Source organism: Misgurnus anguillicaudatus, chromosome 25, assembly GCF_027580225.2.
Source record: "Misgurnus anguillicaudatus chromosome 25, ASM2758022v2, whole genome shotgun sequence".
In the NCBI taxonomy this organism is placed as follows: domain Eukaryota; kingdom Metazoa; phylum Chordata; class Actinopteri; order Cypriniformes; family Cobitidae; genus Misgurnus; species Misgurnus anguillicaudatus.
The window spans coordinates 29474100-29499312 of record NC_073361.2 but is presented as its reverse complement, the minus strand read 5'-3'; the positions used below and the strand labels follow the sequence as shown (position 1 = coordinate 29499312).

General features: G+C 36.1%; 1 protein-coding gene across 1 annotated transcript; it reads left to right on the top strand.

Annotated features, from left to right (window-relative positions):
* The first annotated feature begins 772 nt into the window (after positions 1–772).
* Positions 773–24334, top strand: dtna (dystrobrevin, alpha). Its single transcript, XM_073864199.1, has 23 exons — positions 773–925; positions 4883–4950; positions 5161–5241; positions 5339–5564; positions 6015–6100; positions 6461–6615; positions 6759–6864; positions 9208–9374; positions 9871–9995; positions 10723–10806; positions 12294–12365; positions 12605–12697; positions 14677–14764; positions 15488–15576; positions 15659–15772; positions 16146–16242; positions 18878–18898; positions 19428–19620; positions 19760–19849; positions 19993–20080; positions 22056–22173; positions 22849–22888; positions 23736–24334. The coding sequence occupies exons 1-22, from the start codon at positions 909–911 to the stop codon at positions 22864–22866; spliced, it is 2196 nt and encodes a 731-aa protein (XP_073720300.1). The 5' UTR covers positions 773–908; the 3' UTR covers positions 22867–22888; positions 23736–24334.
* Positions 24335–25213: the final 879 nt, after the last annotated feature.

The following is a 25213-nucleotide window of genomic DNA, read 5'->3' as shown; positions in this document are numbered from 1 at the left end:
GTAATGCACTGTATACCTTGTGGTATTACCTTTGGATAAAAGCGTCTGCCGAATGCATAAATGTAAATGTTCAACATCATATTTTTTACATATCAGCCTAAGATGTAAGAGTGTCGTATCTCAAATAGATGCATTACGTGGATTTGGAAAAATGCAGCAGCATAGCTATCATTTACTCCCCCAGACAGTATGATGAAAGTAATCCAGTGCTAATTATTTGAAGATACTCTGAACAGCTGCTTTACGGTGTCTTTCTCCTCTAGGTCAGGTCTGTAGTGTAAATATTATATGGTCAAGGGCATTTATCAAAGGAGCAGAATGCAAAAGCGCAATTTCTTGTTCGACCTGGTATACCACAGTAAATAAATCACACAAAGGGAGTGACATAAATGGAGTATAGGACTCAAAATGCCTGGATGGCACCTAGTGTCCAAAAAGATATTTATAGGCTGGAGATCCCAGAGCCACAATAAAGAGAGAGAGAGAAAGAGAGAGAGGAGACAGACTCTGTGAAATATGGGATCTCTATAGAAATGTCCCATTAGAGAGCTTGAATTACAGTCTTCTCTTGTAACCCGTTCTAGCGTAGCCTCATCATTTTCCCTAATAATTTCACACGGGCTGCAACAAAAAAAAAACACAGTCCCCTTCCTACAGGACCAGACGTCCCAGTGGAGGGACGGGAGACGGTGCAACCGGAGCTAAGCGAGCCGTCTAAGCCTGGCAGGAATGTGAGTCTCTCTTATTGGATGTTAAAGATAGAGGCAACACATGCTGGATCATGACGGGGTCTAATTTCAGCTAAGATATCTATGGGCTGCTTTTGTTGTGAAGTCGGACCTGACAAAACCGTTTATTAAAGTGAGCAGCAGACCCGTTTCAGTCACTGGGTTAGCAAGAAGAGGACCATGGTGCTCTCCGAAGGGTATCTGGTTTGGATTCTTTCGTTTGTTTGGCTCGGATTTTGCTGTAGCTATATAACTCAATGAATGCTTGATTTTATGTTTATAGCAATTGTTTATTTATATACCCTTTATTTGGTTTAATACGAACCAAAACACGATACTGTCTAACCTTTAATCACCCTGTGGTAGTTTGGATTTAGCTTTGATATGAGAAAGCAAGGTTGATATCAGTGACGTTTAATTTTTGCAATGCATTCTGGGTATTTTACACAAGTTTGACATTTGTTCCTGTGTTGTCACGGTGACGCAGTATAGTTCACTATTATTTCAGCCATTGGGAACTCTTGGATCTCTCGGGATTGTGACTGCACATTCCTTAAACTTAATTGAGCATCACAAGCTTTGTGAAAGTTTTAGACTGAGAGAGTAATGTTATTAACTTTTCGGTTTAGTAGATCAACCTGATATTTCTTAAAATATCAAGTTAAAAACAAGTAGAAAAACTTAATTTTATAATTATGCGAGAACCTTGAGTTTATCATCAAATTGGTTGAATTTCTAAGTCTTTTATACATACCTGTAATTTTGTATTTGTTTAGCTTTCTTTTAAAGAAAATGTATTGTGTTGGTATATCTACAATTGTGTTGCATTGTTATTTAGATGGTAGGCTAAGGAAGAAACTTACTATCAAAAATGACATTCAAAACTGATTAAGTTTGGTTAAAAGCAAGTTTGGTGAAATGTATAACCCTGTAGCAGGTTTCTTATTCACCGTTTGTATAAACACACAGTAAAGTCTACTTCAGACATTTGCTTTATTCTGTTCAGGAAAGCTGTGCTACAAATAAAAGATAACTAATGTGATGTCACAGATAAATGATCACATTGTATCAATATAATCACAGTTTTTGTAAACTTGCTGAACAAGTGCAGTTTTCTTTCCTTTTGAAACTGAAGCATTCAGAAAGTCTTGTATTCCCTAAAGACTGAGAAGCTGTACATTTTTAATGTTAATATTGTATCATATATTAGTAAAATTGTTTAGGAGTACAAGCTTGGTGAGTTTAAAGCCAACAAAATAGATGTAATATAACAACAAAGGTCCAATAATGGAATCGTCACACAAGATGTTCTCATCCGTGTGGACTATCGGGGCGCATACTCGTCATTGGCAGGGAAGCGTTTTCTCTTGATTGACGAGATATCTCTTCAATGGCGGTGAAAGAGTTAAATTAAGGCAGCTCACACATGCGTTTTAGTCTGTCCGGGAAACCACCCCTTAATGTTATGTGTGGACCGTTAAAGGGATAGTTCACCCAAAAATAAAAATAACCTCATGATATACTCACCCTTAAAGGAACAGTATGTAAGAAATTTATATTAATTAATTATAAAATGGCCTTGATATGTCACTAGACATTAAGAAATAATTTTCATTTCAAATATTAATATCACTGACAACAGTGTTACGGCCAGGATATTGTCATTTAAAAAGTGGAGTTGCAGCCCTCAACTGATGTTTATGTTGTCATTTTGTGTATTGGCCACCAGTTGTGTGATTGCAGTACCAGTTTTAGCCACAAGTTTTGTGATTGCAATACCAGTTTTGGCCACAATCCTACATACTGTTCCTTTAAAGCAACACTAAAAAGTTTTTGCTCTTTGCTCCCCCTACAGGTTGGAAGCGGTATTGTCCATTACCACTGTCATAAATAATTTAGTCTACTGCAGCAAAGCTGGCTCTGATTGGATTGTAGGTCTGCCGTAAAGCAAGTTTTTGTAGTTTTCACTCGAAGTACAGGACCGCGACTTGACGGTTGAAAACTTCTTTAGTGCGTTTTTTTTTTTGGGCGATAGAGGGCTGCAAAGCGAATGTGAAAGTGCCGTTCACCCTGTTTTCAGTGGATAAACCACTGAAACTTTTTTGGAAACGTTATTTTAAGGTAAAAAAAGTCTTTAGTGTCGCTTTAAGCCATCTTAGATGTGTATGCTTATCATTATGTTAGAGTTATATTTGAAAATGTCCTGGCTCTTCCTTGCTTTGTAGTGGAAGTAAATGGTGCTTTGGATTTTAAGCCCTAAAAAGTGCATCCAATCCTTTACATAAGTAATCCACATGGCTCCAGGGGATTAATAAAGACTTTCTGAGGGCAATCGATGCGATTTTGTAAGAAAAATATCCACATTTAAAACTTAACAAACAAAAATAACTAGCGACCAGTAATGACCGACGCACGTTAACGAGAGAGGCCGTTTTCAGCTTACTGTATGACGTAGGATTAGTGGTGTACCGGATCGCAGTTGATCCCCACGGTTCGGCTCGCATGCGATTTGCGGATTAATACGCAAAATATAGAACGTTTATTATTTGCATGTGTTTTAAAGGCTTGAAAATGTTAACACTCAAGTGATTTTTAACAATGTAACCAGAAAAAGGGACTAAAGTGAACAGTTTTGTGTACGCACAGACCCACATGCGCTTAAATGTGTTCGGTCCAGCTCCAATCATACGTGATCATCCCTATGCCCTTCAAAGATCAGAACTCTTAAACTTTAGAGAGAGTTGCGCTACTGTGTCTCATATTCGATTAAAATACACTTGGCGAATGGAGCACTGAAAAACAACGTCACTGTTCTCTTTATTTAGAGCGACTGTTTATTCTGCATTTTCTTCCTGAAGCGCTGTTTGGAATTCGCCCTCCGTCTGTGTAGTGCACACACGGAAAGTCGCGTTTCAAAAAGCAAGCGAACATAAAATCTTTTTGTTCTTGACAGGACACACACATAATGAACTCGAAATACCACAGGATACGTTTTCTAATAAAAACATTTGTTTATGTCTTGGGTGTATGTATAGGTTAGAGGCAGAAACGAGGTCTGTGCTTATCTTAAAGAGACAGTAACCTCAACTTAAGTCTGTGCCATTAATGTAAATCATACAACCCTAGACAAATAGAAAATCACTTCTGTAGCACTAAAAAATAATTAATTTATACAATAAAGGCAGTGTTATTATTCATTTGATTCGGTTTGTCTACCTAATGCTAATTTTAGACCTTACTTAATGTGGAACTTTGTTCTTTTTTTTATAAATGTTTGTAATTTCTTTTTTGTTCTTATTACATTTTTCCCACTCCTTTTTTGCTAATCCGAAAAATGATCCGATCCGTACTTCAAAAACCATAAGTTTTGTGATCCATCACACACCTAGGTAGGATGTAGCGCACGAGAAGTAGTGGGTAGTGACAAGATAGTATGGGCTTTAAAAGAGATTTGAATGCTCTTTAAATTTGCAGGTGATTTTTTTTTGTATACTGTACTGTATCCATAACACAAGTTGTTTCTGCTTATCTGATGTTAATCTGGAGTACCTACTGTAAAGAGTAGTATTACATCCTTCATATCTCCAAAGAGTCTTTAGTTTTATCAGATTTATAAAAGACAGATCTGCTTTACCGATTCTTTCCAATAACGTACGAAAAAATTCAGAAGGAGGAGTTACGAACTGTGGGAGGAGCGAGTCAAGAGTCAACACTTTATACAACACTGACTGGATAACTTATGATTCACATGTTCGTGCCGTTTATATAATATGCACTTAAGCTCCTATTTCCAACATAACACAGAAGTCCTACTTACCACATGTAACTCATGACCCGATTGGGACTTTTCAATGAAATCCAGCGTTAAACAAACACACATGCAAAACTCAGGATAAACAAACTATATCCATTGTTTCCATAAAGCTGGCTTTCTTCTCCTTATATCCAAAAACACACTTTTTCTTTCGTGCCATTGTTGAGTTTTATATAAAAAGCTGTCGCGTCCTCGGTTCCTGCTCACCCGCTGAATGACATGTGGGTGTGTTTTTCCGGGGGAAAAGCCCATAAAAAGAAGTGATATGTTGTTTCATCTCGATCTCTGTGTGTGTTTGTGACATTATCCCTTTGTTTTCTCTTTGTGTGATGTTTTGTAGAATGATCGAGGAGTCGGGCGGTAACAGCAGCATCATGGCTGATAGAAGACAACTGTTTGCTGAAATGCGTATGTATCATATTTCACTATATCAGTCCAGACTCAAACTAACATGATGCTGATAAAAGGATGCAGTCAAACTAATCGTTCTTAAAATGGGTGAAAAAATGCCTGCACAAGTGTCGCTTTCATCAGAAAACAAGCATGGATAGTCTGGGAGACCAGCTTAGACCAGCAAAGCTTCCCGAAGCTTCTTCTAAGTTGTTTTTTGTTTTACAGGTGCACTGGATCTGGACTCCATCAGATTGTCCACATACAGGACAGCCTGCAAGCTGAGATTTATTCAGAAGAGGTGCAATTGTAAGTACGAGTGTTGTTATTGCATTTACAATGCTTATTTTTACCTTTATTGTAGCTTTATTAGGCCATTAATCTTCATGAACACACCTTCCTGCAGTGCATTTGGTGGATATCTGGAATATTATCGAGGTGTTTCGGGAAAACAGACTCAACACCATGGACCTCAGCACAGAGTTTTCTGTATCACACCTGCAAGCAATACTCTCCACCATCTTTTACCAGCTGAACAAACGCTTACCCACAACCCATCAGATCAACGTGGACCAGTCCATCTCATTTCTCCTCAACTTTCTGTTAGCAGCATACGACCCGGAAGATCAAGAGTTACTATACATCTGACTTTTTTGTTTTTTGATGGGTATTTAAAGCAACACTATGTAGTTTTTTTACCTTTAAATAATGTCTCTAAAATTATTTCAGTGATAGAACTGGACAAATTGTACTGTTGCTGCAACCTGAGCAGCCTCCTAGCTGCTACAAGCACACTCTGAAAGTGGCAGTGGAGGGTAGAGCACACAGCCCCGCTCCTCCCCCTGCCTGCAGAAGAGTGTCTGATACCAGGCACTGTTGCGCTTTTCAACCACATGGGGGAGCTGTAAGTCATTTTTACATGGAAACTACATAGTGTTGCTTTAATATAATGTAGATACTCCAAAACTTTTTAGGCTTCACGTAAACTGACTTAAATTTGTTTTACATTCAACTGCATGTGTAACGTTCAGTATAGTATGTGATCATATATAAGGGGTTGGTGATAGATGTCTCTATTTTAGGGATGGTGTGGGAAAAATCTCGGTTTTTGTCGTGAAGACGGCCCTGGCCGCCCTCTGTGGCGGAAAGATTTTGGATAAACTGAGATGTAAGTTTCACCTCGGATTTGCCTTTGAACTGATGTGTGTTCAGTCAGTGGTATGATGCTGATTAATGAACACTTATATGAACATCGTTTTATCTTCATTTTAAAGGTCACAGCGGTTGTCATTACTTGAAAGTCACTGTTAACCACAAGGCATCATGACCTTGTCTGTATAAAACTTTGTGCCTCATTTCTTGTGAAGCACTTGTCATAATGAAGCGTTATGCTAAAGGTTTATATGTTTGACAAAGTACTAATCATTTGTAGATATTTGAGAGATGTTTCTGGATTACCTGCATTAACAAAAAGTTCCCTGAATTTAAGTGAGCATATATAATGACTATGATCTATATTTTTTTCCAGATATTTTTTCACAGATATCAGACTCGAATGGAGTATTGATATACACACAGTTCGATCAGTTTCTGAGAGAGGTGCTTAAACTGCCCGTGACGGTTTTTGAGGGACCGTCGTTTGGTTACACTGAGCAGTCTACGAGAACCTGTTTTCTGCAAGAGGTTTGTGAATTTTTTCAGGAAGCTTCATTGATCGTATGCTTTACAACGGTAACTAAGTTTATTCATTTTAGTTTTTTTTCCGACTATACAAATGTGCTGAACATATATGACTCATTTGTTTATTAACCGCTGACTCTTAACAGAAGAAGGTCTCGCTCAATGTGTTTCTTGACACATTCATGTCAGATCCTCCTCCTCAGTGTCTGGTTTGGTTACCGCTGATGCATCGACTGGCAAATGTTGAGAACGGTTAGTTTTGAACATGTTTTTCATTATTAATGGATTTTTCATATGTTTGTACTTTCTACTATCATTCACAAACTAAATGAATCACTCTCCTCTGTCCTTCTTTTTTCCTCTCTCCTCTATGTTCTTTGTTTCTCTGTTCTCCTTTACTCTGTTCTCCTCTCCTCTGTTCTCCTCTTCCTCTGTTCTCCACATTTCTTTCCTCCTCCTTTCCTCCTCTTTCTCCTCTTATCTGTTTTCCTCTCGTCTCCTCTCATCTGTCCTCCTCCCCTCTGTTCTCCTCTTCTAATGTTTCCTCCCCTCTGTTCTCCTCTCATCTGTTCTCCTCCTCTTCGTTCTTCTTTCCTTTGTTCTCCTCTTTTAACCTCTCCTCTGTTTTCCTTCCTCTGTTCTCCTCTTTTCTTTTCTCCTCTTTTTCCTCCTATCTGTTGTCCTCTCTTCTCCTCTCATCTGTTCTCTTCCACTCTGTTCTCCTCTCCTAACGTTTCCTCCCCTTTGTTCTCCTTTCATTTGTTCTTATCTTCTCTCATCTCTGCTCCTTTCCTCTGTTCTCCTCTCATAACCTCTATACTCCTCTTCATTTGTTCTCCTCTTTTCTCTTTTCCTCCTCTTTCTCCCCTTATCTGTTTTTCTCTCTTCTCCTCCCATCTGCTCTCATCTCCTCTATTGTCCTCTCTGATCTCCCCTCCCCTGTTCTCCATTCCTCTCTTCTCCTCTCCTCCCCTCTGTTCCCCTCTCTGTTCACCTGCCCTCTGTTTTCCTCTTATCTGTTCTTCTCTCCTAACCTTTCCTCCCCTTTGTTTTCCTTTTCCTATGTTCTCTTCTTCCTCTGTTCACATATCCTCTGTTCTCCTTTCCTCGGTTCTCCTCTTTTCTTTTCTCCTCCTTTCCTCCTCTTTCTCCTCTTATCTGTTTTCCTCTCTTCACCTCTCTTCTTCTTTTCTGTTCTACTCTCCTAACATCTCATCTGTTCCCCTCTCTTATAACCTCTCCTCTGTTCTCCTTTTTTCTGTTCTCTTCTCCTAACCTCCCCTCTGCTCTCCTCTTCTCTATTCCTCTCTGCTCTGTTTACCTCTCCCCTGTTTCTCATCTTTTCTCCTCTCCTCCTTTCCTCTTCTTTCTCCTCTCATCTGTACTCCTCTTCTCTGTTCTTCTTTCTCCTCTTCTAACCTCTCCTCGGTTCTCCTTTCCTCTGTTCTCCTCTTTTTCTGTTCTCCTCCTTTCCTCCTCTTTCTCCTCCTATCTGTTGTCCTCTCTTCTCCTCTCATCTGTCACCCTTCTCTCTGTTCTCCTCTCCTAACGTTTCCTCCCCTCTGTTCTCATCTCATATGTTGTTATCTTCTCTTATCTTTGCTCCTTTCCTCTGTTCTCCTCTACTAACCTCTATACTCCTCTTCATTTGCTCTCCTCTTTTCTCTTTTCCTCCTCTTTCTCCCCTTATCTGTTTTCCTCTGTTCTCCTCTCTTCCCATCTGCTCTCATCTCCTCTATTGTCCTCTCTGTTCATCTCCTCTCTGTTCTCCTCTCCTCTGTTCTACTTTCCTCGGTTCTCCTCTCCTCCCCTCTGTTCCTCTCTCTGTTCACCTCTCCTCTGTTTTCCTCTTATCTGTTCTTCTCTCTTAACCTTTCCTCCCCTTTGTTCTCCTCTTCCTCTGTTCTCTTCTTCCTCTGTTTTCTTCTTCCTCTGTTCACATATCCTTTGTTCTCCTCTTCTATGTTCTCCTCTTTTCTATTCTCCTCCTTTCCTCCTCTTTCATCTCTCATCTGTCACCCTTCTCTCTGTTCTCCTCTCCTAACGTTTCCCCACCCTCTGTTTTTAATCTCCTCTGTTCATCTCCTCTCTGTTCTCCTCTCATATGTTGTTATCTTCTCTTATCTTTGCTCCTTTCCTCTGTTCTCCTCTACTAACCTCTCCTAACCTCTATTCTCCTCTATTTCTCGCTTCTTCCCCTTTCTCTCCTTATCTGTTTTCCTCTCTTCTCCTCCTATCTGCTCTCAACTACTCCGTTCTTTTCTTTCTTTGTTTTCTTCTTCCTCTGCTCACATCTCCTCTGTTCTCCTCTTTTTCTGTTCTCCTCCTTTCCTCCTCTTTCTCCTCTTATCTGTTTTCCTCTCTTCTCCTCTCTTCCCCTTTTTTGCTCTCCTATGTTTTTCTCTCCTAACATCTCCTCTGTTCCCGTCTCTGTTAACCTCTCTTTTGTTCTCCTTTTCTCTGTTTTCTTCTCCTAACCTCTCCTCCCCTCTGTTCTTCTCTCCTCGGTTCTGTTTACCTCTTCTCTGTTCCTCTTCCTCGCCTTTTCTCCTCCTTTCCTCTTCTTTCTCCTCTCCTGTTCTCTGTTCTATCTAGTCTTCCATCCAGTTGAGTGTTCCTACTGTCACAGCCAGAGCATGATGGGATTTCGTTATCGTTGCCAAAAATGCGATAATTACCAACTCTGTCAAGAGTGTTTCTGGAGAGGCCATGCCTCAGGCAGCCATAGCAACCAGCACCAGATGAAGGAGTATATGTCATGGGTAAGTTAGCCTAACTTTGAGTAAGTGTTGAGTAACAGCTTTTTACTCATTTTTAACCTTTTCCAATTTACGTCAAATGTTGTCACATTGTGGTTCTATCCTCATGCTGGCTCAAACTTAACACCTCTGATATTAAAACGGTTTCATTTTATTTTATACAGAGCATTTTCTACCCTTTAGTATTACTTATGATGAAGTTTTTACAGTGTACAAGAAATCAATATTTCTCGTAGTTGTCAATATAATAATCAAATCTAGAGAGCAGAGTGGCTTGTGGCCAATATGATGCCTGTATATTCACAAATCAATTTAATAATGGCAAATGAGATGTGCATAAAAAAATGAGCATTATCTATTTTCAAACCTGTCTGCATACTAGTAGGTCAAACGTTGGTATTTACAGCATATAGCAATGAAAATCATTTAAACATATTCTTTAAACATTAATTTGGGTTTTTATAGATATTTGCTTTAAAACAGATCTTTTTTTCTCCAGAAATCTCCAGCTAAGAAGTTGTCGGATGCTCTCAGCAAGTCTCTGAGCTGTGCGACCAATCGAGATCCTCCTTACCCAATGTTCTCCGAAGCCCCTGAGAAACCGCTCAACCTCACCCATGTCGTGTACGTTAAACAAACAGCCTCAAACGTTATTCTGATTAAGCTTTCAGATAGAGTTCATGAATAGTTTAAAATGAGTTTGTCCATTGATGATTTTTGATGTAACAAATTGTGCATGGTAACAGTTTCCTGCCTTGTTTTTGTTTTATGCTACGAACAGGGACACATGGTAAGTAGCACAATTAAGAGTATGTGCTAATTATATGATTATTAATAATTTGATGCCCAAAATTTTAAATACATGCACAGATACACACTCATATATGCTCATACACGCCAACACAATCTCACATCTTTCATTATTGTTTTTTCTAATAATCATAAGTTTTTATACGATGTACTTTATACCAATTAGCCGACTCGTAAAATACATACGACTTCCTGTGATATTAGACTCATATATTTATATAATGCTCATACACTCCAACACAATCTCATGGCAATTCTTATGTATTTAACAAGATGACTAACTGGTATTAATTCGTAAAGTCACATTCGTACATTTTTGTATGATTTACTTTCACCTTGTTGGGGTTATGCGTGGGGTTTCATAATTTTTTTTCTAATAATCTTAAGTTTTTGTACCATTCACCTAATATGAATTAGCCAACCTGAATTCTCGGTATATCAGTCGGTACATTCATAAATTCATCTATGCAGTAATAAGAGAGCCACACACTCATACACATTGCATAAGTATTGTGATGATAACACGCAAAATTGTCTTAAGGCCTCCTCGACCGATGACCAGTGGAAATGAGTTCATGCTTTCTCACACCATGCCTTCCTCAGGAAACCCGTACTCCAGTAAAACGTGAGTACAATGCTGTAACACAGACATTCAGCCAAATAATGAATGCTTACACACAAAAAGCGGCCAAAATGTACATTTAGCGAGGGCCAAATGCAACCAGATACTGTAAACAAGGTTACCAATAGCTGACCATGATGCATGATTTAAATGAAAGGATTAGTCAATTTTCTTAAAAAAAATAAATCCAGATCATTTACTTACCACCATGTCATCCAAAATGTTGATGTCTTTCTTTGTTCAGTTGAGAAGAAAATAAGTTTCATTCCAGGATTTTTCTCATTTTAACGGACTTTAATGAACCCCAACACTTAACAGTTTTAATGCAGTTTAAAATTGCAGTTTCAAATGACTCTAAACGAGGGTATTATTAAGCGAAACGATTGTCATTTTTGGCAAGAAAAATAAAAAATATGCACTTTTAAACCACAACTTCTAGTCTTTCTCTGGCTGTGTGACGCGCCAGCGCGGCCTCACGTAATACGTCATCACGTCAAGAGGTCACGGATGACATGCAAAACTATGCCCCAGTGTTTACAAGTGTGGAGAAAGAGGAACGTTCCGACGTTGTTGTATGTTGAATGATACTAATTAATGTCTTTGTGACAGTTTATTGTGCGTTTCATATATGTAACATGTGACCTTTCGACATCATTACGCAATTACGTGAGGTCACGCTGACACGTCACACAGCCAGAGAAAGATGAGAAGTTGTGGTTTAAAAGTGCATATTTCTTATTTTTCTTGTCAAAAATTACAATCGTTTCGCTAGATAAGACCCTTATGCTCGTTTGGGATCTTTTAGAGTTCTTTGAAACTGCAATTTTAAACTGCATTAAAACTGTTGAGTGTTGTGGTCCATTAAAGCCCATTAGAATGAGACGGATCCTGGAGTGTTTTCCTCAAGAAACGTAGTTTCTTCTTGACTGATCAGGGAGGGACATCGGCATTTTGGATGACGTGGTGGTGAGTAAATTATCTGGATTTTTTTTTAAGAAAATTGACTAATCCTTTAAAAGTAAACTTTAAATATATATATATATATATATATGTTTAAATCACATATACCCCCCCCAAAAAAAATATATATATATATATATATATATATATATATATATTTTTTTTTTTATATATATATTGGATATATGAGATTTAAACCAAAGTTATAATATGTAAACGTCCTGTTGAAATAAACAGTGAGTGGCAAACATGATATATTTTTTTTATAATGCAAAATTCAGTTTTAGGGTGATGAAAAATACTTATATGGCCAGAACTATACATTTTCAGATCACCCTCTCTTGATGTTTGATACGAGCATAAAACAATATTGTGTCTATTCAATAAAGGCTTATAGTTTGTGTTTTGCATGCTTGTTAATGGGTTCATGTAGTCCTACAGGCTTGTTAGCATAAACACTTTTTTAAATCACTTGATGGTGTTTCTTACACATGTTCGCTTTTGCTTATTAATAATGGATGATGTTTTAGAGGTGCTCACGATGAGGCTAAACAAAAGAGACTGTATTCTCAGACAACCCCGGATCTTTTGAAAGGAAAGGGGTAAGTCGACATTTATTATGTTTATGCTTTTTGTTTACAAGTAGTGTAAAAGACAAAACATGAAATGTTAAAATTCAGTATGATATTCAGTACACTACAGTGAAGTAAGATTTTTAAAGTACACTGCATTACTGGTCAGTCTTCACATGATAACCACAGGATGCTGATTTTGTTGAACATCAGTATTTTTACGTACCTCTTTCTATGATGACGTCTGTGTTTCTGAAACATGGTTTCAGGGTTCGATACAGCCTCGATATTGCCGATAGGCTCGAGGATGAGCACTTACTTATCAGAGTTTATGTGAATCTACTTGAAAAGAAGTCCTCATGGTCAGTGTCAGATTGCTGTGGCACTTTTCACCTTAAAGGGATCATCTGTCGTCATTTAAACACCCTCAATTTGTTACAAACCTGTAAACATTTCTTTGTTCTGCTGAACACAAAAGAAGATATTTTTAAGGAAGCAGGAGCACCATGAACTTCCATAGTAGGAAAACAATACTATAAAAGGCAAAGGTGCTCCAAAACGGTTTGGTTTAGGTTTGTAACAACATGAAGGTGAGTAAATAATGACATAATTTTCGTTTTCGGGTGAACTATCCATTTAATCTGTTTGTATAGATTAAGGGTCACCATCTCAGTCTGATAATACCCAGCATGCAACACAAAGGATCACATGTTGTCAAAAAATATATATTTTTAAAGGGGTCATATGATGTGATTTCATGTTTTCCTTTGTGTTTGGAGTGTTAAAAGCTGTTGGTGCGCCGCCCGATTTGCATCGCCCTAAACGAGTTAATGTCGATTCGTGTCTTTGCATTAACTTTGTATGTAATTTACTGTCGCAAATTGATATTCCAAATATGTTAAGAGCCGTAACATTTCCGTCACACCCATGAGGTATTCAGCCAGTCACAATACATCGGATAGCTGGCCAATCAGAGCACAACGTGCTTTTCAGAACAACGAGCTTTTGAAAAAGTTATGCGTTTTGCTCTTGAAAAACTTACTTATGTAAGAAGAAAGAAACCCTCTGAATTTTTTGATATATGGAGGATATTCCTAGATTTTGTTAAAAATGAAGATATTGAAGAAGCTTTGGATGTGTGAAATTATAGAATGTAAGATGTGGTTTATTTAATTGTATTTATTATTGATCTGTACTTTATTTATTTAATTTTTATTTATTGTATTTTTTTTATCCTGCCTGGGGGAAAGTTTTTTTTTATATTTGGTAAAATCTCAAAAAAACATTTTCTACAAAAAAAAGTTACGCGTTTTAGAAAGGTGGGGCTTAGAGGAGCAGGAATAATGTACGAAAAATAAACTGCGTAAACGCATTGCATTACACCAAATGCACAAAATAATGTTCTTTTTATCAACATCATATGACCCCTTTAATATTTAGGTACTTTAGAAGTCATGTAGTTTTTTAGTAGTCCCTAATATAATTTTTTATTTTGAGTTTTTTGACTGACACCCGATATGGGATGGTGACTGTACCGGTATCAATGCTTTTGCAGAAACGTTTGTAGCTTGCTAACTGAATAAGCTTTGTTTTTATTTAAGCAATGTAATTATTATACATTATGTAACAGTGATATAACATTTTACTATCATTGCAGCGAGCAATAGTTCAAAACGTCAATAACCCCCACTTAACTCTTTCCTCACCATTAATGAGTTATCTTGTCAATTAAGAAAAACGCGTCCCTGCCAATGACGAGTTTTTACGCCTATCCATATTTCCACTGTTATCTAGTAGGTGGCCCTCTAACCCAACTTATAAAACACAGAAATGTGCATAAATGTGACTGATCCAAAAACAGTAAAAACTCTGTGTATGTTTTGATCATCATTGTGAATCTGATCTCTAACAAAAGTCCAAAAATTTGTAGTTTTTTAAAGAAACCTATCCATATTTGGTGATAAAAAAAGAAAAGGATGAAATGCTTTTTTTGTTTGAAAGCAGAGGGTCTGTTTTTTTATTTGACATGTTGTATGTTTATATAAGAAGAAAATTTTCTGGAAGGCATTAAACTTTTGTGAAAATCATAAAAAATGCTGGCACTGGCTGGCAACTTTCTTTAAAAACACTGGCAGGGAAAGAGTTAATAGATAATGCCAACATAAATGTATCTAATTTGTGTCTTGCCAGTAAATTTTTAGTGTTTTTTAAAATACAGAGTCACATGCACACACAAACAAACAAACATGTTACTGACCCTATGTTTGGAGTAAACACTAAATGCTTCTGTGCATATGGCCTAGATGACTTATTTGCTCCACCTTTTTTCTTTGATTGACAGTTTTCAGGAGAGCAGTAAAAACCAAGATGAGGAGCACTGCCTTATCGCCCGTTACGCCTCCCGATTGGCTACTGATGGAGTTGCGTCGGTAAGCGAGCCAATCAGAACGCTTATCAAAACGATCATTCGATTTTTATTGATTATTGATATGCAATGACTAAAATACAAGTGTAAAGGTGAATAAAGGTTCGCCAAATTTAATGTGCAGACACGACTTCAATTTAGCTTAATTTGTAAAGGTTGTGGGTTCGATTCCCAGGTAACAAATACTGTTAAAAGGGACATATCATGACAATTTGACTTTTTCCATGTTTTAGTGCTTTAATTGGGTCCCCGTTGCTTTTATTATCCTAAAAAAATGTGTAAAAGATCAACCCAGTAACTTAGTTTTGGTAAACCATTCTTTGCAAGCATGTAAAAAATAGGTCTTTGAAATTTGGCTCTCGTTTTGATGTCAGAAGGGGATAATCCCGCCCCTTAATCTGCACTATCCAACCACTGCACTGCCATTTAGTGCAGAGATCAGCTCATTTGCATTTTAAAGGACACACCCCAAAACGGCACATTTTTATTCACACCTACAAAGTGTCAATTTTAACATGTTATAATAAATTATCTATATGATATTTGGACCTAAAACTTCAAATACATACTCTGGGGACACCAAAGATTTATTTGACATCTTAAAAAATTTGAAATGTCCCCTTTAAAATGTCCATCTTGAATGCCCTGTAAGTCAGTTTTGATAAAAGTGTCTACCAATTGCATAAATGTGACACAATCTCTAACTCGCCAACTTTTTTATAAACAGAGGAGCAGAGTACCGTCAGATATCTCCTTGTGTTTGGATACAAACAAACAGCAGAGACAACTTATCGCCGAGCTAGAGAGCAAGAACAAGTAAGTGGTCTCTTTTGTTATATTGCATGCCGAATTTGGATGTTTCCAAAAACATTGAAAATGTTAAATTGTGTGTTTGCAGAGAGATCTTGCAGGAGATACAGCGCTTGAAACAACAGCATGAGGAAGCTTCTCAGCCTCCATTAGACAAAAACCAACAAAACCCAACATTACTGGCTGAACTGAGACTGCTCAGGTAAACACAGTCACACACAACGGACAATGAAGTGAAACCCGATGAGCTGCGCTGAACAACAGACACTGATGGCCACTCGATAGACTGCATTGAAAGTGAATGTAACCCGATCGCTGCTCGTCTCGTGTATGAATGAAAGCTCTTGAGAAGCAATTTACAAAACCCATTGCTTCCTGTATGTGCACAACAGCCAGTCGAACTGTATAGAGATATGAGCCAAGTATATGGTAGATGTTAAAATAAGCCTCAGGCTAAATCTTAATCTCACCTTAGTTTAACACTTGTAACAATTACTTGTACAATTATTTATGGCCAAATGTTATGTAGATCTCCACAGAAAAAGACCATTTACTATCTTTGTCTTCTGTTTCAGGCAGAGAAAAGAGGAGTTAGAACAGAGAATGTCGGCTCTACAGGAGAGCCGTCGTGAACTCATGGTCCAACTGGAGCAGCTCATGATGCTATTAAAGGTAACAACATTCACAGAAACTGTGATCTCATAATGTAGAAGAGTTAAACGGATAGTTCACCCAAGCGTTGTGTTCGAATTATGGGGGTTCTCCTAGGTAAGCCCCACCTGTAGCCCCCATCCGCCATTACAGGGTTGCAGTGATTTCACAAAGTAAGATGTGATCCTGAATCAACATTTTAATTAAAGAAACCCCAAATTACCCTTAACTCAAACCCTTACCATTTTTACGCGTCAAAGTAGTTTGAAAAAATAGTTTGAGAAGAATTTTCAAAAGCCCTATACAAACCTAAGGGGGCGTGCACACCAAAGCTTTTATGCCGCGGACGGCGCATGTTTTCAATTGTTTCCAATGGAAGCTCGGCGTTTTAAATAAGCCAGCAGCTAGCGCTTTTCTTCCGCGCTGAAAACCGGCCCTCGGCGTTTGAAAAATATTCAACTTTGGGTGAAAAGCTCCGCTCGTCAATGTCAGTTCTCACACGACTGTCCAATTACAGTGGAGGAGGGGCGGGACAAGTATCACAGCTACCACAACGCTCAGCTGAAGAAAGCTGGCACTTAGCTGAAAAAAACAGCTGGCATTCGGCCTTGTCCAGGCGTTTTCAGTGGCGTCTTGGTGCTCACAACCCCTTCATCTAACAATCTTTCAATTCCTCCAGAAAACAGCATGAGGCGCACTTGAGAGTTTACGTTTACTTCAGACAGAAATCTTTTGGTTGGATTAGACCAATAATGGACAGTATGGCATTGTGGCAGCCAAGCACGAGTATTTTAAATGAATGTAGTATTTTAATTGTAATAATAATCAGGGGACCCTCCAATTTATATTTTTGTGCTTTATTCAGGGTCCCACCTCAGCCCCCCTCAATTCAAACACTGCACCCAAGAAACTAAGTTGCCCTCAAGCCATCCTAGATATACAGCTGCAGAAAAAATTAAGAGGCAACTCCAGTTTGTCACACATGTTCACAAATGAGGTCATTTCTAGATGCATTGTGACCATTTCAGTCACATTTGAATGACATTTCAGTGTGTGTTGAATTTCAACAAAAACAGACCTCGGGAGTCAGAGGTGTCATGCCCATTCAACCTGAGGGGGCACATGCCCACAAATGGATTTTGCATGCAACCTCAAAATCAAAGAAGCGTCCATTAATCTGTTATTTGTCTTTTAATCTGTTTAATATGCACAATATTATCAATTCTGCGCTGCATCCTTGTCAGTTTTGGTTGATTTTCGCCGTTTTGATCGTGTTACATTACTTTACTTTATTCTGGCGGCAAGCGCTGCAGACAGCGCAGTCGCAGACGTCATTAGCGTCTGAGCGAGCTCACGGGCTCTTTGCTGTTGCTGATGCATTTTGCTATTTGAGGAATTACTACGTGTAAGAAACGCTTACAACATTTCCAAACCCCAGTACGGTAATGTGCTGTTAACCTTCTCTGTAGAAAATGTATGCTTTAAAATCTGACAGTCTCGACGTTATATTAGTAGAGATTTCTAGATTCCTCTTGGTACAACACCAAAGTTCGCCAGAGTTCACGGGGGCGCGGAATCACACATGTTCACATATGAGGTCAAATTTGATGCAATAATGCGTTCTTCTAATAATTTTATCTACAAATTTTTAAAATCATTAATGAACATTAAACTCAATCACTTGGCTATAGCTTATGTTATTTTCGTTGTTTATATAGTTAATGGATTTAAAATTACATAAATTTTATAGGATAATGCAGTTGTTGTGCAAAATGCATTAATGACACAATTAAACAAGTCATTTATTAAAAACGTAAATAAATAAAACATGCCGTTTCAGATATAAATATTATACCAATATGTCATTATTCCGATTAAATAGTGTTTGATATGAAAGTTAGTCAACACTTTTATTTTGGAGGTTTTTGCATGAAAGCAGGGGTGTTCAGATTAGAAATGTAGGTGCCATGGAAAAGACTCTATAATATTTAGTTAGTTTGATGTCTGTGTACGCACAAATTTCTGTGAGCTGTGCACACTGTGCCCCCTTTAAAAAAATTGGTGCATGACGCACCTGTCGGGAGTGACATAAAGTCACGCAACAACAAATGTAAAAGACTGAGAGCATGACAAGACCCATGAAAGATGTGACTAAAAATCCGGAGTTTTCCAAAAATATTACATATTACATTTTTTTTTACAAGTACATGTAAAACCATTAGTATTTTGTTTTTGAGAAATATATTTGAATTAGTTTTCTCTTTATTTATTTATTTTATTTTGACCATGTTTCCCCTATTTCAATTTTCAGTAAATAAATGCAAATATAAAACATAATTTTTATTAGGAATTTGGCACACATGTTGTCGGTAAATGACAAAATGAAACAAAATTTATCATTTTACTTGAACAAATACCAAGAAATAGTAAATGGAAAGGATGGATGGACTTTTTGGACCTCAAATTCAAAAGCACCATTTACTACCATTATAAAGCTGGAAACAGCCAGGACATTTTGTAATATAACTTAGAATGTGTTCATCTGAACAAAGATAATTTTATATATATCAAGAAAGGGGTGATTTTTATTTTTGGGTGAACTATCCCTTTAACTTCAGTGTTTTTCTATTAATAAGTTGAAGTGCTCCCTCTACAGGACGAGGAGCTGAAGCGCACCGTGAGTCATTGGATCTACAGTACAGCTTTGTGTTAAGATGCATTAATAAACTGGGTCTTTGTTCTAACCCAAAATTAAACTAAAGTTGATGTGGATTTACTGTAGCGTGCACATAATTTACTGTCAATAATCCTTTGACCGTTGTCCAATTTTGCTTCTGCGTTTTATGTTTGTGTGCTGTGAAACTAAATGTTTTCTCTTCTTGGTTTTGTGATTAAAGCACATGCGTGTTGTGTTATTTGAAGCATCACAGTTACTGTTATTTAAATTTTTAATCTTGAGCATGCTTGGATTTGCATGACGGTTAATAAAATGTGCATAAAAATCCCAAGCACTGACCAAAATAGCATAAAAATATGGAATAAGCCAGTAAACATCCTCCTAACAACATGACAGTAAGTTTTACAAGGGCAAGCATTGCTTACATTTAATGTATGCGTAATTTTGGAATGCAATTGTGATAACACATTTTTAATTACGAGTGAATGCTAAATAAATCATTCAAAATGTATTACTATGTATTTCCTAGACCCAAGGTACTGGCTCCTCCCCTCGCTCCTCCCCCAGCCACACGGCCAACACATCCATCCATTCAGCATCCGGCAGTACCACACCCATCCCTATGCCGGTCCAGTCAACATCCGGCAATACCACGCCCAGTCAGACACCTCAGGACTCGCTCATGGGCCTGGGAGGAGAAGTGCAACAGGCTTTTGCTCAGGGTAACCATGGAAACACATTGCTCTTCTATTATATAATACATCCATTGGAACGGTACAGATATCAACCCAGAGTCGAAATGATCTGCACTTGCCCATAAAGCAAAACTGCAATGCTAATAAATGTGTTTCTTATTGCAAGGCTCTAGAAGGAACTTAAGGAATGATCTTCTGCTAGCTGCAGACTCCATAACCAATACAATGTCTTCTCTGGTTAAAGAACTTAACTCAGGTAATAATAGATTGGATTTGGATGTAATAAACATACAATAAATTATTCAAACCTTAATAATACTTCTTTTACAAATTCCTAATGCAGTCTTTCTTTTTAAATTTGGTTCATTATTTATATTCCCATCAATGTTGTCCCATCAGAAGTAGGGAGTGACACAGACAGCATCTCTGACCTCACATTCCAGATGGCAGACGTTTTTCATCCACAGACCGGTTCCTCTAGAATAGGGTAACAAAAAAATTTATTTTTGCATAAGAATGTTTGACCTGTGTATAGCTACTGCTGTATATAAATTAATAAAACTGATAGATGATGTTCGAAAAGATATGATCTGGAGATATGAAATGTTTTTTTTATTGGATGACAAAGTGATAATTTTATATTGAAAAATCAGTCTCTTTAATATCCCAATGATTTCTCTTAGACATCAATGAGAATTAAAGAATTGCAAATAAGTTTCCTGCATCTTAGATGTGTCTCCTGAGAAAAAGATTCAGAAATCTTACAAATGTCTCTATAAGAGTTTCACATAGATTTTACTGAGCTCAGATTTGCCAAGTCTGCCTTCCAAAGTCAATATTATTGAAAGATTTCAATATCGAGGAGTGAGAATCAGAAGGACGTAAGTGACATTTTGGTTATATATAGTGCTGGGCAAAGATTAATCGCAATGAATCACATACAAAATAATACTGATTTTTGGCATAATATACTGTATGAGTGTGTGTAATTATTATGTATATATAAATACACACACATTCATGTATGTATTTAAGATACATTTACATGTGTATATATTTTTTTATTTTTTTATATATTATATATAAATAAATGTTTTTATATATAAATGAAAAAATCTGAAATGAATATATATATATATATATATATATATATATATATATATATATATATATATATATATATATATATATATATATATATATATATGAAGAGTTTCGTTGCAAAACGAGATAAATCCGTTTTTTTACATTTTTGACAAAACATGTTTATTATTATGTTATTATGTTATTATTTTGTTTTATGATGCTACTTAGCTGTATTTTTTAAGTTATGAAGCTTTAAATTAAAACAAACCAACTGCAGTTCAATTGAAATTAATTGGAATGTACAACCAAAAAATTTGATTTCTGAACAATTAAAAAAACGGTGGTTATCTCGTTTTGCAACAAAACTCTTCATATATATATATATATATATATATATATATATATATATATATATATATATATAGAAATGTTTGAGGCGCAATATATATATATATATATATATATATATATATATATATATATATATATATATATATATATATATATATATATATATATATATATATATATATATATATATATATATATATATATATATATATATATATATATATATATATATATATATATATATATATATATTGCGCCTCAAACATTTCTCATCAAATTACTCAAATTCAGATTATTTTACCTATACCATCTACATTACTTTTACAGCTCTATGCTTACTGGATTTTAACAATTATTTGTTTCTATTTTTATTTCTCTTAAACAATTTAAAAAGATAGTTCACCCAAAAACGAAAATTCTTTCATCATTTACTCATCCTTTTCAACATTTTGGTTACAAACATTCCTTAAAAAAATTATACAGGTTTCTAACAGCATGAGGGTGAGTAAATGATGACAGAATTTTCTTTTTTGGGTGAACCATCAGTTTAACTCATTCAAGTTCCCGCCAGCATTTTTTGTGATTTTCAAAAAAGTTTCACAAAATGCATTCCAGTTTTAACTATTTATAGTTTTTTCTCTCATTAAAATCTCTTAAATAATAAGAGAATATTATTTTTTGCCAAAAATCTGAAATAATTGCATTTTTGTAAAGAAAGTTTTTATAGAGATCAGATTTAGAACGATTCTCAAAACATACACATTGTTTAAAATTAGTGTAAAAAAAAGTAAATTAATTTGCTTCAGTTTTTTTTTTATTGGGTAAGTGCGCCATCTAGTGGATATACAGCGGTATTACAGATTAACATAAAACCTCATCAGGAACACATTTTTTATGCAAATTATTTTTTCTTAATTGCCAAGATACCCGTCAATGGCGGGTAAAGAGTTAAGATTGATCAAATCTGAGATTAAATTGAAACACAACTTAAAACTAAAAACAGTCAACATTTTCTGGTCTTGTAGAGCCGCAGGTCAGGAGGCTGGAGGATTTTACAGAAACGGCCTGGAGAACCGGCTGGACAAAGAGCTAAAGATGGAGGAACGACTGAGACCCACACAGGAGCAGGACAAGAACTTCTTGGTGACTTTACAAGACATTTTCATTTTAATCTGTGTTGAATTTTATATAAGAAGTATTTAGATTGTTGTTTAGATATATTATAATTGCAGTATACACTATGTGTACTTTTAGTTTGCTGCTTCATAACGACAAAATCCTGACTTGCTTGAGTAATCCTGGTTGCAAACAAAGAACACCTTAACAACAAGGAAATGTTGTTTAATAGATGTATGAAATATTCATAAGTGTAACAATAATAAGTCTGTTATATTAAAGATAACATTAAGTAAAAGATGTCTGTGCATTATAAACCAGCAAACTTTGGATTCTGGGAAACACGCCATCAGTGTGTCATAAGTACGCTTGTATCATATTTCAAATTTTATTTCTTTTTAATTGCTATATAAATTAGATGAACTATAAACGAAATATCCATTACACCAAATGGATGTTTCATTTAAATGAAAATATCCTCCGGCTGTATCCAAGCACCTGTTTTGAGTGCTGAGATGAAGTTCATTTTATCTGCACATCTGTACAAGCATTGCCACAGGTGATGCACGTGACAAATCCCTTTCTGCTTATTCTTACAATGCCATATATGGAAGTCAGGTCATTTTTTTTACCCATCTGTATGGAATTTTCTGCGCCTTAAGCAATTCTGTTTAAATTTTTCCATAATTCTGTGCTTTTTAGGTGACTTTACAAGAGTAACTGCAGTTTATTAAGCAATGGTGTAAGTATTTAACAAATCTGATATAATGTCTCCTCGATAGATTTGATGTGACCCTGGACCACAAAACCAGTCATATGTTGCACAGGTATATTTGTAGCAATAGCCAACAATACATTGTATGGGTCAAAATTATAGTTTTAAATCCCAGAAATCATTAGGATATTAAAGGTGCAGTGTGTAAATTTTACCGTCATCTAGTGGCGAGGTTGCGAATTGCAACCAACGGCTTAGTCCACTGCTCACACCTCACTTTTGAAACACATAGAGAAGGTATGGTAGCCGGCACCGGACAAACATGTAATCGTCGGAGACAACATAAAAAAGTTTGTTCGTTAAGGGCTTCTGTAGAAAAATGGCAACACAAAATGGAGGCTTCCATGTAAGGGGACCCTCAGTGTATGTAGATAAAAAGGTCTCATTTTAAGGTAATAAACGAATAACGGTTCATTATGAAAGGTCTTTATACACCCCTGATAATATAGTTTTGTATATTATTTTGCATTTCTGTCAAGAGATCCTTCTAAAAATTACACACTGCACCTTTAAGTTAAGATCATGTTCTATGAAGATATTTAATAACGTACCATAAATATCTCAAAATGTATTTATCATTAGTAATATGTGTTGCTTAGAACTTCATTTGGACAACTTCAAAGGCGATTTCCTAAAAAAACACCCTCAGATTTTCAAATAGTTGTATCTCCGCCAAATATTGTCATATCCTAACAAACCATACATTAATGGAAAGCTTGTTTGTTCAGTTGATTTAAAAAAAAGATCCTTATTACTGGTTTTGTGGTCACATATAAGATACATTTTAATAATCTGTTTATTTTTATATCCACAGGGAGGACGAGCTACTTTAAAGCACTGTGCAGTAACCATACCTGTACCGTGGTACAAAAAATATATTTTTAGAAATGTTTTAAGATACTGTGAACCAACTTGGAGCAAACAATGGAACTGTCTATAACACCACCAGTGCCATAAAATCCAACATTTTTAAGATGATTTCATTTACTACTGTAGGTGTTTATGTGATTTGGTTTGATTTTATTTTCATATGTATGTTTAAAGAGTTGTACTGTATTTAAATATCTGTTGGGGAAAATGGGTGTGGTCTTTAATGAAGCTGCTATCTTTACAAACCCAACACCTTTACTTTAATTTGAAGAGTCGAACGCCCAGAGACCCAGTGGTCTTTTAAAGCGTATGTATACATATTAATAATATGTTGTAACTTGGATTTGAGATTTTATCATAGTCTTTGATTACAACTTAATACACTGCCTTAGCTTATGAGACTACATTTGGATTTTTAGGTGTACTACTGAATTTAATAATTTTAAAGAACAGACTTTTAATTATAAGAACAGTTCAGAATTGGGTGAATATCACAAGATTGTATCTAAGTCACATTGCACCCTAATATCCACAAAAATATAAGAAATTATATTTTGCATAAAAGTGGGACCATGTTTGAGGTTATTTTAACGACATGCATGCTTTTCTAAAAAATCTTTTACTGCACTGGTGTCAAAAATGGCTTCATTTTTTTTAAAACAAAATATAATTTCTTGTTTCTTTCCTTTAATCATGGTGTGACTCAGATATGTTCTTGAGGTTTCATGCAATTCACCAAAATAAACTTTGTACCTCTGCATTCAATGCAAGACATCATTTGGCTCTTAATGGGCCACAGTATATTTACCATGCTCTGTTATTTAACGTGCAAAAATTTTAATTGCTTTAAAGAAAAATAAATAAACAATATGTTATGGACATTTTTAGCAGATTTGAAAAGCACATCTGGTGGTATGTGACACTGTTGTGTGATGAGATGCCTTTTGGAAATGCATTTAAAATAATATTTTAGTGTAAGGAACATACTTATCCATCAATTCTGTCAGTAAATATGAAATATTTGTCACCCGAGACATGACCACCTGAGTTGGGTTTGACCATCTGCGTATTCTTTGTTGATGTGTTTTTTTTTTTGCATACGCTACTGTCACACTTCAGTGGTCACATGGTTTCCTCGTGCTTCTTCAGACTGGCAGTGACCAGTACAAAAATACAGCATCCACGCTTTGTTGCCAAACATTGCACTTTTCAGTGATTTCTGCATGGTACTAAATAAAAATATTGCATTGTACAAATATCAATGTGTGTCTACAGTGTTTATAAAATGTATACAGGTTGTGATTTCACTTTCCCATCCCTTTGAGTACCTATCTACTCTAGATTTGTAATGCAATATATGGAAGAGCCACTAGATGTCACTGTTGAACAATGAACATTTGGATATCTCTATGACATATTAAG

Bases quoted from the DNA above. Each gene is read 5' to 3' on its own strand.
- dtna (XM_073864199.1), top strand. The intron at 6,616-6,758 runs GTTTGTGAATTT...GACTCTTAACAG, and splicing joins GAACCTGTTTTCTGCAAGAG to AAGAAGGTCTCGCTCAATGT. The intron at 20,081-22,055 runs GTAACAAAAAAA...CTGGTCTTGTAG, and splicing joins ACCGGTTCCTCTAGAATAGG to AGCCGCAGGTCAGGAGGCTG.